The sequence below is a fragment of the Alligator sinensis genome, unplaced genomic scaffold (assembly GCF_000455745.1).
Source record: "Alligator sinensis unplaced genomic scaffold, ASM45574v1 scaffold592_1, whole genome shotgun sequence".
Classification (NCBI taxonomy): Eukaryota; Metazoa; Chordata; order Crocodylia; family Alligatoridae; genus Alligator; species Alligator sinensis.
This window is the reverse complement of record NW_005842214.1, coordinates 55221-68542: the sequence shown is the minus strand read 5'-3', so window position 1 is coordinate 68542 and position 13322 is coordinate 55221. Positions and strand designations below refer to the sequence as shown.

Below are 13322 nucleotides of genomic sequence, written 5' to 3'. Positions count from 1 at the left end.
TTCCTGCTACTTCTTCAGTTCCAAACATTACACTTCTTGGGTGACATTTCTTTGGGAACAGAAAGGGAAGGGGAGATTTTTGAGGGTGTAAACTAACCTGGTAGGGTAGTATTAGATACTAGCCTGCCCACCCCAGTTTTACCTATGTGCTGCTTCCTTTCCCCCCCTGGAAAAACCTCATGAGAATGAGTGGGTGCCTACAACAACTTGGGGTGCCTTGCAGCTGTGTCAGCTAGGAGATTATAGGAAAGATGTGCCTGTATGAACTAAATGAGTAGGATGTCTCATGGTGGGTTCATTCTTTCAGTGTCATAACCAGGTGTAGAAGCAGGGGATGACAGTTCAGTCCCAGCTCTAGTAGATCAGGTGGATGTTCTAGTTGTGCCACAGCCCCGAGTTCTGACCTGTCCTCTGGTTTTGCAGAGTTCCTGGAGAGTGTGGCTGCTATTTATCAGGATCTGTTGGCTGGTAAGAATCCGAACACTGTAATTGTTCCAACGTCATCCTCTGGGCAGCACCGTTCCCGTCAGGCTTCAAGTGAGTGCAGCCCACTTGATGGGGTGGAGGCATCTCTATTCTACCAGTGCCTAGAGACCCTGCTTGATAGGTCAAAATACAGGTAAGAACTGGGGCTGCAAGGAAGACTCTGAGCTGATACCTGGAAGACTGTCTTAGTAGGGGTGGAGCTCTGAGGAACTACAGGACCTTGGAGAATCTGTGAAGCCCTCTAAGCATTCTTGGGTGGATAGAAAGGGGAAGAACCCTAATAGCCCTAACACAAAAAAAGAGAAACTACATCACAGATGTCAGAAATGGGGGCTTGAGCTGATACTTGAGACGAAGGGTTCTACGGGGGCTCTGCTTCCCTATAGAGATCTCATCTCTGCCTTGGCATCCTTCCAGAGAGAGGCTCACCCAGCACCATGTATTGCAGTAGGAAACTTGGGTACCACTCTCTGCCCCAATGAATTTGTATGTAAAATATTTAAACTGATCATTAGAGTAGGTTTCCCACATCCTGTGTGAGGGAAACCTACTTCCCTGTATGAGCATTTTAGCCACTGAGCTAACAGAAGCTGGTGGTAACAGCACCATTACCACAAAGACAGGTCACTGTTTGGTTTGTGAAAGGGAAGGCTCAGAGTTGTGGTGCCTGAGTCCCCATGTAGATCTAGCCTTGTCTCCTTGTCCTTGGACTAGAGGCAATCATGGCTTTTCTTGGAAATCTGTCTCAGCTCAAAGGCATTCCTTAGTAAAAGGACAGCAGTTAGGAAGCTAAATGAATACTCCAACTGCTATTTGCCATGATAGCTTGGCTTACTTCCTTCAGTCCATTCCCGGAGGATATAGTTATCAAGTATAACTAGGTCTATGTTAGAGTAGGTCAGACATCTGAGAGACAGAAGAAGGTGATGTTCTACCAGTCATGCTAGTTTTGCTTCCTCTCTTCATCTAGCTGTCCCCCATCCGCCCTTGTCAAAGAGGTGCTGAGCAGTGTCCAGAGACTGACTTTCTATGGATTCCTGATGGCACTTGCAAAGCATCACGGGATCAACAGAGCTGTAGGTGAGGGAAGAAGGAGCCCTCCTCAAACCCCTGTGGGTCTGCCTGGATTTTTCCACGTCAGAATTTTTCTGGGATGTACTACACAATTGTGCCACCTATTTTTCATTGTCGTTCTACAAAGCACAACCCAGTATGGCAATATCTGCCTGAGAGAAGTGCCTGAAGCAACAAAACAGAGATATGAATTGCTTTGTTTATCTCTATGACATGATGCCTCATGATAGCAATATTGTGAGCAGATATATTCAGTTAACACTGGGTGGAAATGGGTCAGGAGGAGGTAAGGTGGCTGATTGCTTTCAACAGTTGCAGTAGTAGGAAACTGAGTTCAAGTTTCCTTTCCCTCAGTGTTAAGTGACTATGGTCTATGACTGCAAGAGAAAAGGGAAGAAGAAATGCATCTCAAGTGCCAAATAATTCTGCTGTGCCCTTGCAGCAAAGATCCTAGTGGGGTCCCAGACCTCCCCTTCTATCTCCCATACCACAACATGAACCTCCTGCTTCCTCAGACAGCTGTACCCACGTAGTTGTGTGTTGTTGGTACAAAAATCTGTCATTTAGTGAAAATCTGATAGCAGTGTAAAATACATCAATATAACATCAGAAAATAAGGCCCAAGGGAGAGGGACACAGCTGGTTGGATTATTCAGGTTATTTATTATCTGGTCAAATCCTCTTAATTGTCATAGGCTTGTAGCCGCCCAAAGTTCTCTACCAGACCAGTGTGGAAACCAATGATGGTAGTGCATGGGTCCAGGTTAGTGCAGAGGACATGGATCCTCAAAACTTGATCCCATTTGTCTGTTGCACAGGTCAATGTTGTCCAAGATCAGGAGGGCTGGGGCACTGCATTGGCTTCTTGTTAGGAGGCCAAGAACTCTACCTAATTTGCATGGATTTCAAACCCACTGTCCTGTGCCAGCTTCCTTATTCCTTCTTGTGCCCTCCCTTCCTTTCTTGAAGAGGAGAGGGAGGAGCTCACTTGTCAGCTGAGTTTGGCAAGGCTGAATTTGGCACCCCAAGGCTGTCCAAGGGCCAAAGAAGAATATTTGGATGCCTGAAGCTCTGATCTCTCAAGATGCTGGCCTTGCAGCAGGGGACAAGAGGGATGACCACAGGTCTATCCTACCATATGATACCAAGAAAAGCAGAGGGGCAGCATGGGTAGTGTTTTTGTCCCTATAGCTCCATGCCTGACTGTCTGATAGTCTGCCACACCTCAGAGAAGAGTCTCAGTGGAAACTGCACTTCTCTTCCCTGTGGGCCTGCTTCTTTGCACAGGTGTGTGTCATAGCAAAGAAGCAAAATCATCCCCTCCCTGGCTGAGCCCCTCTCTTAACAGTTCATTTCTGTTGCTAATGTTTCTCTGGGGCAGGGCTGCTTACCCAGCAACACAGAGATTATGTATCAAAGGAACATGAATACAACCCAGCAATCCCCTCTGCAAACAGGCTTAGGGAGCAGTGCATTCACTGAGGAAGGAGATGCATGGATTGTACCAAGCAAAGCTTTTTTTGTTAGTGCTACAGAATCCACTTCCAGCAAGGTGCAAAGAAAACAGATGGGATGAGAAAGCCCTGCCCACAGCTTCCATTGTACCCTGTACAAAGTGTGTGGGTTTTTCTTTCCATTAACACAGGCCAGTCCCCTGGCCCCCTGCCAGCCTCCTGCCGAGGCCTCTTGCAGGGGAGGGGCAGCAGCCGCAAGTCTAACAGGTGCTAGCATCTTGGCAAGGAAAGGAAGATTCTTCTCTTGATGTCTTTTAATCTTTCCTGCAGGATGATTTCAATAGGCTTTGGTCTGCAGAGGATCACAGGCTCCCCATAGCCCTGCAGCCAGGGCAGTTCCAAGGGAACATTTCAGGAGCAAAGGAGCTTTCCCACAGTGGCCTGTGTTGTCTCTAGTCTCTCTGGGGCCTCACAAAGCCAGCAGCCCCTTTGGTAGAATAGGGGGGATTAGGGCTGCTCCTTCTGGCTGGGGCGGCACCAATGAGTTTGTCAGGCAGATTGGAATCTGCAGCCTAACTCCAGTGTCAATATTGATTCACGAATCCTTTAAGTGTTATTTACTGACTCGCCCAAGTAATTCACGTGCCCCAGAGACCTCACTGTGCATTCTGCCAATGCAGGAACAAACCCAGGATTTATCCGGGTTATTCTTTTAATTGAGCTCATGACAGAGAGCAGGCTGGAAGACTGCTCAGTTCCTGGGCTCCCATCTCCTGGTGCCAGGGAGGCTGGAGTACTTGGCTTGCCTGGTGTTTGTGGGAGGGGGCCCAGAAATGGAAGCAGCTAGGAGCCTGCTACCTGTTTATGGTCTAATTGACTTGGTGGCCATAAATTGCCATATTTGAGCACCTATGCCAAGTGCCCCATGTTAGGTGGGGGTATGAATCCACAGATACTGCCTGCCTAAGAAGCAAGAGACTAGGGTCAGAAACCACAGACAGAACATGGCAATACAAAATGCTCATTCCAAGGACACTGAATGATACATTCTGGTTGTCTGCACAATAGAGCAGTTCCTACTAAACTGTTGTTTCACCCCTGCTAATGCTTTGAAGCCTGTTTGTACCTGGGGTTATATGGTGGCACAGCCCTGGCCTGGCCAAGGCTCCTATCTCTGGGCATGCCTGCCTGACTCTCTCTGCCCAGGGCTGGCCTATCCTACAGACAAACTGGGCTGTTGCCCAGGACAGTCTTTCTAGCACTGATCAGTAATCAGTGGCTTCTGATTGGGTGCCATGGTTAACACATGAACGTGGGAGAGGAGGTGCCAAGATTTATTTTGCCCAAGGCAGCAAAATAGTTCTGGTTGTCTCTGCGTGAGGGAATGGTTAATCAGGAGGGGCTTTGTAGGAGGCTTCTGCCCTTCTTGCCAGCGTAACTTAGAAGAGCAGCAACATGAACTGCTGCCACAACAGGCCCAGTCACCTCCCCACATTGCATGCAACTATCAGCACCACTAACATGCCTCATAAGGACACTTCCTCAGCCTGACAAAGGGTGTCTGTGCCCGAAAGCTTGCTAAGAAGAATTTTCCCAACTATTTGAGTTGGTCTAATAAAAGATATCAGATTTACCCAAAGAACCTTGTCTGCGTCATCAGGACCCTTGCCTTCCAGTGAGGGACAAGAGAGATGACCACAGGCCAATCCCACCAGCATGTCTTGCTCATCCTGACAACAGCTGCTACCAGAGAGCAGCCTATCCAGTCCTGTCTTCCTCATACCTAATGGACAACCAGGGTTGGGCCTAGTTGCCTTCCTGTAAGCACTGTCTGGGGTGGGAAATGCTTGGGTCTCATGCTGGAGCTCAGAGCTACCACAAGTTCCCAGTGACACTGATAGATGTGTCCCCACAGCCTTCAGGCCACTCTTGTAACCCCAGCTTCTGACTCTCAGATTCAGGCCTGTCTACACAGCAGCCAGTTACCAGTCCATTGCCCACTTTGTTCTAGATATGGTTAATGCCCATGCACATGGCTAGTTCTCCAATAGGAAATGAGGCTGTTAATCCTGTGCTGCAGTCGGCAAAAGCCTGGGGAGGACACGGTCACCTTCCTTTAACTAGGCCACTGTATTGTTGCTTTGCAGGGTGGAGGGGCCTCCTTAACCCCTGGCTGTGTAGATTGCTTGGCTGGGCTTTTCTCCCAGCCCTCACATTCAGACTGAGCTTGGCTGTGTTAGTGAACAATTCAGCCAAGAGGTGTATGCTGGGACTTCCATTTCTTGCCTGTGGTCCCTCAGTTTGTATAGGCAGCGATCTCTGAGGTGGCAGGGAGGGTCTTTTCAGCCTCTTAAGCCCAATAACTGAATACCCCTGTGGCACAGAGTCTTGAGCAGGGATTCTGCATGAAGCCTGTTGCAGCGTGGCCAGGCTCTACACTGAAATGTGCCTTGCTGTTGTTTTCCAGGGGCTCTGCCAGATAAAGGAGATTTGCTTCTTGACCCTCCCATGGACCAGGAACTGGAGAAACTGTAAGTGCCCAGAGAAGAAAGGAAGGTAACAGATCCAGTACAGCACGCTGGGAGGCTGGGATTAGGAACTGTCCTCTCTCCTCTCATCTAGCCCTAGGACAATGGATGAAGGAACCCTTCAGTTTAGGCATCAGAGGCCTTTTTATGCAGGGTGCAACAGACAAAAGTCCTTGGCACATGCTTGAGAAGCAGAGCAGAAAGCTCTCTTCAGTGAGATACAGTGGTAGCAGAGAACCCCCAGGGCATGGGGAAGAGCTTTTTATATGTGCATGCTCAGTCTGCTATGGCAGAGTAAACCAGGGGGAGAGCTAGTGGAGCACAGACTGAGGCATGAGACGGGGAGTTCCTCAGCACATGAGGGAGGATTCACAGAATCAAACCCCCAAGCTGTCCTGCTAGCTGTCAGTGCAGGGGGTTCCCTAGTCTGCTGTAAACATCTCCTCCCCACAATCACTGAGTGAATTCTTTGGCAATGGCCACCATCATCTCTGGCTTCCCCCTGGCAGAACGACGGGGTGAAGGTTGGTGATGACCACCTAGGGTTTGTCTTTTCTTTCAGGGTAGCTCAGGTTTCAGGGCTCTCTATCTCCACTCCTGCCAGCTCCAGTGGGGAGCCAGCCAACTTGCCTTCCCGCAACTCCCCCAGAATCAACTCCCCCTGGAAGCCCCTGCACCACCGTAGGAAAGTGGATACAGAGAGCGATATCTCCACTGAAGAGACAGACTCCTCGGAGAACTAATGTGAAGTTAGCAACTCCTCCTCCTGACTCCCCCGCAACTGATGGGATGCAGGACGGAAGAGCACCTCTGCCTGGAGGCTGAAATTAGGTCCCACCTGCATCTCCATTGCATGTGCCTCCCTCCACACCACGCCCAGGTGCCTCAAGCCCCTCCCTGCAAACCACCATCACCTCCTGTCCCAGACTTGGCAAAGGAATCTCTCTTTCATCCAGAGCCCAGAACTGAGGCCACTTCCAGCTGCAGAGTTATGCTGCCCCCTGCTGGCAAATAAGACAAATTACCCAAAGCTTGCCCTGGGAAGACCTCCCCATGGCATTCTACTGCTGATAGGAAATATTCTTCTCACCACTGATCTCACCTTCCTGTGCTTGCTAGGTGCGAGGAGCAGAGGGAGAGCTAGTATAGATGGAATCCCATCTCCCCAAGAGCTTCACTCAAATTATTCCTGATAAAGCTGCACTTGTCCTAGGACAAAGGTGGAAGAAATTTCTATAATGCCCAGAAAAGTAAGACCTAGTTGTTGCCCTCTCTACTCTTCTCGGCCTTCTCCTTGGTCTCTAAGAGATGCCAAAGCAAACACAGAAACTAGATTTTCAGTTAAATACTGCACTGTGATCATCTGTTGTACTGGGTTAGCCATGGGGTTCTCTCTGGGAACATGCTCCTTCTAATGCCATCATAATATAATTTAGTGTTATCTTAAGAGCAGTGACAGGGTGGACGTAGCACATAAATTTCCCCTTGCCACGCACCTTGTGGTCTGCAGTGTTTTAGGTATTGTGCTAGCTGGGGTGTATATGACAGGAGTTGAAGGGATCTTATCTTGACTTAATCTGAGTTATCTGCTAAATGGGTGCAGGCATTGATAGGGCAGCAAAGGACTCAACATCCTACCTGAATTTTGTCCTTACAACTGCAAGAATGAAGCCTCCACCCTGTTATTCCTGCAGAACTCAGCAGCTTGGACTTCAAAGCCCAGAAGCTGGTGGAGCTCAGCCTTGGCATCTCCCAGTCTGCTTGGGTCTTCCCCAAAGGCCAGTTACCTCCTGCCCCTGACTCAGTCTGAAGGAGCTTCCTTGCTTCTCTTCCTTCACAGAAAGCTTCAAGGTGCCAAACACCAGGAACTGTTTCCCAAGGGTGTGGAGTTGGCATCCAAATGGTATTTGTCCCCTGAGGAATCTGGTTTAAGAAGCAATCTACCCAAATCCTCCCATGCCTGGGACCCTGCCCCACCCAAGAAGAATATCCGGGGGGGGGGCATTTATTTATTGTAACTTATTTTATTTATTATGTTTTTAAACTGCTGTAACTCTCCCATCTTCCTGGAAGTGACTATAACATGAAGTAAATAAAGCATGCTGTGGAAGGTGAATGCTAAACCTGGGGTCTCCTGCTCTGTTCTGTCCTAAGGAGTCAGCACCACCACGTGCCTTAAGGGAAAACAATAGCATGTTTCACAGCTTCATCCTTCTGAGCCCGCAATCAAGACCAAAGGCTGGTACAGTTTTGGAGGTGGGGTACACACCAGAATGTGCTCCACAAAGGGCAGTACAAATGGTACCAAATAGGGGAAGGAGTGGGCATGCCCCCATAGCCAAAGGCAGCGGTGCTCAACCTTTGGGCCCTGAAGACCAAATGCACAGCACAGGGTTCGTCCATGGGCTGGATTAAGCCCTGTGTTCCAGGATTGGATGCTGGCCCTGCACTGCCTCCCTGCTATGTGCCAGGATTGGGCTCTAGGGGCCATGTCACCTCCTCCCACTTGTGTGCGCCAGAACTGGGCCATGGCACTGCCCCCCCCAATCAGAATTGGACCCTGGGACTTAGCACTGCCCCTGCAGGTCTTGAAATTTGAGGCTTCCCATGGGTCTTAAAATGTTGTAGTAGGAGAGTTGTGCCACTGCTCCCCCACTGCCAAATTTCTGGAGCCATGGGAAGCGCCATGGGCTGGATGACTTGCGGGCCAGGGATTGAGTGGCCTCAGGGATGATGTGAAGCCTTCAGCTGGAAGTACATGTATAGGGTGAAAAAAAATGAAGGTGTCCCCCAAATTATTTAGCTTTGAAATGTGAAAATGTCTAGACTATCTGGTTAGTGTATAACCTAGATTCTAAATCCTTAGGAACATGTCTTTCTTCTGCACCGTGTGCAGAAAGAGCTCAATCAAATAACTCTAAATACCAAAACTTTGTCTAAAAAAAATGTAAGTTAAGGTTGCTGAGAGACAGCAGTTTACTTACCCATCATACCATTTAAAAGCACTTATATGTAAAGGTTTTACTCTTCCGATACAATAAACAGATGGCTTTCAGCAAGCACAAAGACATGACAGCTTTTTATCACAACAGCCTTAGCTCTGACCCAGGGGTAGTGATTAATGTTATTTTTGTTACCTTCTCCTTGGCAACAATGTATTTCTTTCATTGGAGACTTCCTTGCTCTGGACCTACCATGAATCTGATCGGTCATTGTTGCCTTTCTTTTTAAGGTTGTTCTTTATGTTTGGAGAGTGCTAAGGAAAGGATCATTGTCAGTTTGGGTCTGTGGAAATGTATGATCATGTGTTGACCATTCACCAATGTCTCCATTAACTGCTAGCCACAGTCCTTCCACAGGCCCCGCCAGACCACTCCCCCAGACACTTCATGACAGGTTTCTGATGGAGCATTTGTAAAGCAATCTGGCCAAGCAGAGATGAACATTCATTCTTGTCTTGGTTTCTTCCAAACCCCCCAAAAACAGTCCAAGGACCCCAGGGCTTAATACACTTTCCCCTAAAGAATTATGGAAGTATCCCAGGACTTTGACCTTTTCCTACAATTTCCCTGGACTTGAACCACTGCCTTAGGAAGGTCTTATGGCTCTGGGACTAGGACAGTGTTGTAGAGCGGTACCTGAATGCACGTAGCAGTAATAGCTGCTCTCGTTGATGCTGATATTGAGACTCCTGACTTGCTCAGTAGCCAGAATCTGTTTTCTGCCTTGCTGCCATAGCAAACCTTGGGGGATGCGTAATAATGGGAAGTTCTGGTTCACTTGCACGCTGTATCTGGAGTAATCGCTGCAAGCCCCAAACTCTTTTCCTTGTCCGGGGAAACCAGGACCTGGCCGTGATGTCCCTTCTTGGAACTCCTGAGGCACCGACTGAGAGGAGGCCACGGCCCTGCTACACAGGAAGGCAAAGCCCCCAGCCCAGCCTGACCATGGGGTAAAACTCGCTCCTGACCCCAAGTGCAGGGGCAAGCCCTCCAGCTAGGGTGGCCAGAAGACAGTCCAGTTGTCCTGTCCTCTATTGATATGAAACTAGATGCCTTTATTTTTCCTCTTCAAGAGAAAAATAGAGAACAAAGTCATCGGGTTTTGTATCAATAAGGGACAGAGTAGCAAAAAACCAGAATGTCCTCTATGATGGCCACCGTACCTCCAGCCCGGCCCTCCCCAAGGTGGCGCTGGTGCAAGCAGCCCAGTTCCCCTGCACCCCCAGGAGCCCATGTGCCAGGGCGCAGCTCTGCCCACGTGACATGCCCAGGCTGGTGGTTGAGCCCAGCTCCCATGATCTGGGTCAGGCATGGGTAGTCTGAACACATGCACTGCGTCGCTTCAAGTGGGGAGTTGCCTCTGAGTCCCACCCATTCCCCAGTGCACGGGTCCCTGAGCTCCTTGTGGCGGCCGCCAGGGCCAGCATGTACACATGTGCGTGCACCCATGCACCACCCCTTTTAGTGCGGAACAGTGACTCCCCCTCACTGTAACCTACAGCTCTACCCTGCCTCTGCCCACTCCTCTATGGCCAGTCTGAAGTCAGAGTAGAGCTGTACATTACAGCGTGCAGGTGGATGTAGTGCGTGTGAGCCTGAGACTGTTACAGAGGGAGGGAAGAGTACTAACCCTCAGGACACACGCACTGGGGGCTGGGCTGGACTAGATGACCACCCCTCCACCCCTGAGGTCCCTTCCAACCCTAACTTTCTAAAAAAGATTAATTTTCTGATACTTCCCTGTAGTACATACGCACACCACCTACTTCAGTTGTTCTAGAGATGTAAGTAGATCCTACCTTCCACTTGACTTCAGACTAACCTGGCTCGCTCTCCCCACAGAAAATGTTTATACTGACAGTCACCACCTGACACAACCTCAGTAAACCAGATGCTGCAGGTGCTAAGGTGCAGGGTGACAGCCCAGCAGCCCCAAGTACGAGGCCATAGCAGAAGCACTCAGTGTGGCCTGTCAGACTCCAAACAAGATCTGCAAATCGTGCTACGTACCTTGTTACAAACACATGAAAAGGAAAACCCCAAACCCAGCTACTCCATGGCACTGGTTGCCTCTGCCCTGGTAGCAAGCGCATGATTAAGCACCATGCAGAGAAGCCAGGACCTGGAGTGCACCATAAGTCCAGAGTGCAGGAGGGTTGAGTTTTGCATTCCCTACCAGCTATGAAAAAACACAGCACTGGCTAGGAGTACCAGGGGAAAAAGATTTTTTTTTCTTCAGGTCACAGAGACTGAAGGGTGCAGCAGCCCCTAGCAGAGGATTCAAAACTGGCCTCTTTCAAAGCAACTGCTGCTCCCCGATGCACTCTGTAACACCAGTGCTGCCAGTTTGAAAAACATCCCTTCGTTCCTGGCCACTAGTTTGAAGAATGTCTCATTCTTCTCAACTGAGGGAAGCATGTCCATCAACTCTGGGGTTTCACTCCCACAGGTCTTCCTTTGTGAGTTATAAAGACAGAAGGAGGATAGAAGACAATCATTCTCAACTGCAAGGGATTGCTGATGATGAAAGACAGAAGGCAAAAGTACTAAACTCAGTATCCCAAACGTTCACACTGTACCTTATCTATATAAGCGGGGTGGGGGGAAATATGGCATATGGAGGTGCCAGCTGCAGTCAGCATTTAACAGCCAGGAAAAAGTGAACAGGCCCAAAGATTTGCACTCCTCTGACAAAACTGAATCAATGGGTTAACCAAGCAGGCTGGCATGCTGCTCCAGACCAGTGACAGACAGAGGTACTTGGGAATCTTCCTCTTACAGCTCAACAGTTACTACTTAATTTCTTCAGTGACTAAACACCTGAATTTAGCAATGAATTCCATTTAAAAAAATCATTTTTTTGGCAAATGGAGCATTTTTCCCCAGCTCCAAGTTTTAACATTCACGTGTTGTTATACTGGGGGGTTGCATTCTAGGACTTCCTGCGACCCACACCCTCTTCCCCACAGTAGGGCTGCATCCCCCTTCATCACATGTCAAGAGCTCTGAATCAATATCCATTCCCCACCTGCTGCTGTTAGTCTCCTTCACTTTTTGAAGAGAACAAATTACTTAAATTATCTAAAAAACGTTGTTACCTGCGTTGTTTGCAGTGTTCATCTCCAGTACTAAATTGGCCTGTAAGAAGCTCTGCTACCATCACCTGTAGATTTGGTTTAAGCTGTCAACTCTGATAACCACTGCCAGGGACTCCAGAGGTGCCAATTGCCTCTTTTATAGTTTTGCTGAGACAGCAGCTGAGCTCTGCCCATTCCTATTGACAATATTCCCCAGGGTTTTTGGAGACAAGAAGAAGAAAAATTCTACCATGTTGGGGACAAGGCCTTACCAACCCCACCACTTAAACCAACAGTTCTCAATCTTTTCAGATCTGAGACACCCCTCAGGAAATGTTAGCTCTTAGCTTTCACTCATTTTTGTTTACTACAGAAATGTAATAAAAACTATTCTCTTGTTGCAAATATCTCAGAAAGATCTCAACAGGGCAGAATGATTTTTAACACTATGGGTTTTTAACACTATGTTTGAAATCTCTGGGATTATCTTGTGAACCATATTTGTACTCCTAACAGTACTAACACTGTGTGGCATCCCACAGCACCTTTGGAAGCATCTCAAGGCACCCCAGGATACTGTGGCACCTTGATTGAGAATCACCAACTTTATTTTACTGAAACACTCAAAAGGACCTAGCAGTACCGTATTTTCACGCATATATCCCGCAGGGTATATGCGATTTTACAAAAAAAAAAAATGGATGGGTACAGGCTATCAACGGATTTTTTTCCCCCCTGCAGGGCCCGGGCAGGCAGGGCTATGCCGCTGCCACCGTGGGGACCAGGCCAGGCTGCACCGCCTCCCTGCTGGGCCCGGGCAGGCCAGGCAGTGCCGCCACCGCTGTGGGGGCCAGGGCCTGGCTGCACTGCCTCCCCCCTGGGCCCGGGCAGGCCGGGCTGTGCCACCGCTGCTGCTGGGGCTGGGGCTAGGGCCAGCCGGGCTGCGCCGCTTCCCCATATATATGCCACCGTGGGAAATACACGGGTGCGGCGTATACACAGACTAATTTACAAAAATACAATTTTCCGTGGGTTATATGTGGGTGCGGCTCATACACATCAGCAGGCTATATGCGTAAAAATATGGTAGTTTCCTTACACTACACATCACAGTTATCAACAACCTGTAATAAAGGTTACTATGTTATCTAACTCCATGTTTCTGTGCCTTAACTAAGTCTGATGCCTTTGAAGTTAAACCCAGGAAAATCAGTTATGGTTAAAACTTGCTCTAGGGATAGCTATACTGCCCCTATCATATGGTTTACGTTCTGAAAGTACTGCTACATCCTCTCAATATGAACCTTGTATAGGAATCCTAACGTGGTTACAAACATCAACTTCCAGAAAGGGTGGACTAATCTGACAGAGATTCAGCCCAGAATTGCATGCCGAGTGAGGAATATACTATACTTGACTCAACTTGCACCATATGTGTACTGTACAGTTCCAGTTCTCCTCCTCACCCGATTCTCTCATCATAGCCATGGCATGCCACTGGAACGAGGCACGAACTCCTGTCACCAGAGCAGCGAGTGGTAAGGGAGGTAGCATAAACATGGCCTTGCCTTAAAATTCAGTTCCCTTTATCCTCTTTTATTCAGAAGTTGTACATTTCAGATCATAGCCACTACTGCTCCTCCTGCCTCATGCCACGCAGCACTACACGCCTGGCCCAGAAAGAGAGAAGCTGGAGATCAC

The 13322-nt window shown here is 48.7% G+C and overlaps 1 protein-coding gene across 3 annotated transcripts in view; it reads left to right on the top strand.

Annotated features, from left to right (window-relative positions):
* Nucleotides 1-8134, top strand: part of CUNH11orf49 (chromosome unknown C11orf49 homolog) — a 129784-nt gene extending 121650 nt beyond the window's left edge. For 2 of the 3 annotated variants that reach the window (XM_025207949.1, XM_014521442.2), the window contains 4 exons: nucleotides 424-619; nucleotides 1457-1566; nucleotides 5482-5545; nucleotides 6105-7514. In XM_025207949.1, coding sequence (XP_025063734.1) covers nucleotides 424-619; nucleotides 1457-1566; nucleotides 5482-5545; nucleotides 6105-6285 — 551 coding nt within the window. In that variant the 3' untranslated portion in view covers nucleotides 6286-7514. Of the gene's footprint in view, nucleotides 1-423; nucleotides 620-1456; nucleotides 1567-5481; nucleotides 5546-6104 lie in introns of all 3 variants that reach the window. The other variant, XM_025207948.1, reaches the window with a different exon arrangement.
* Nucleotides 8135-13322: the final 5188 nt, after the last annotated feature.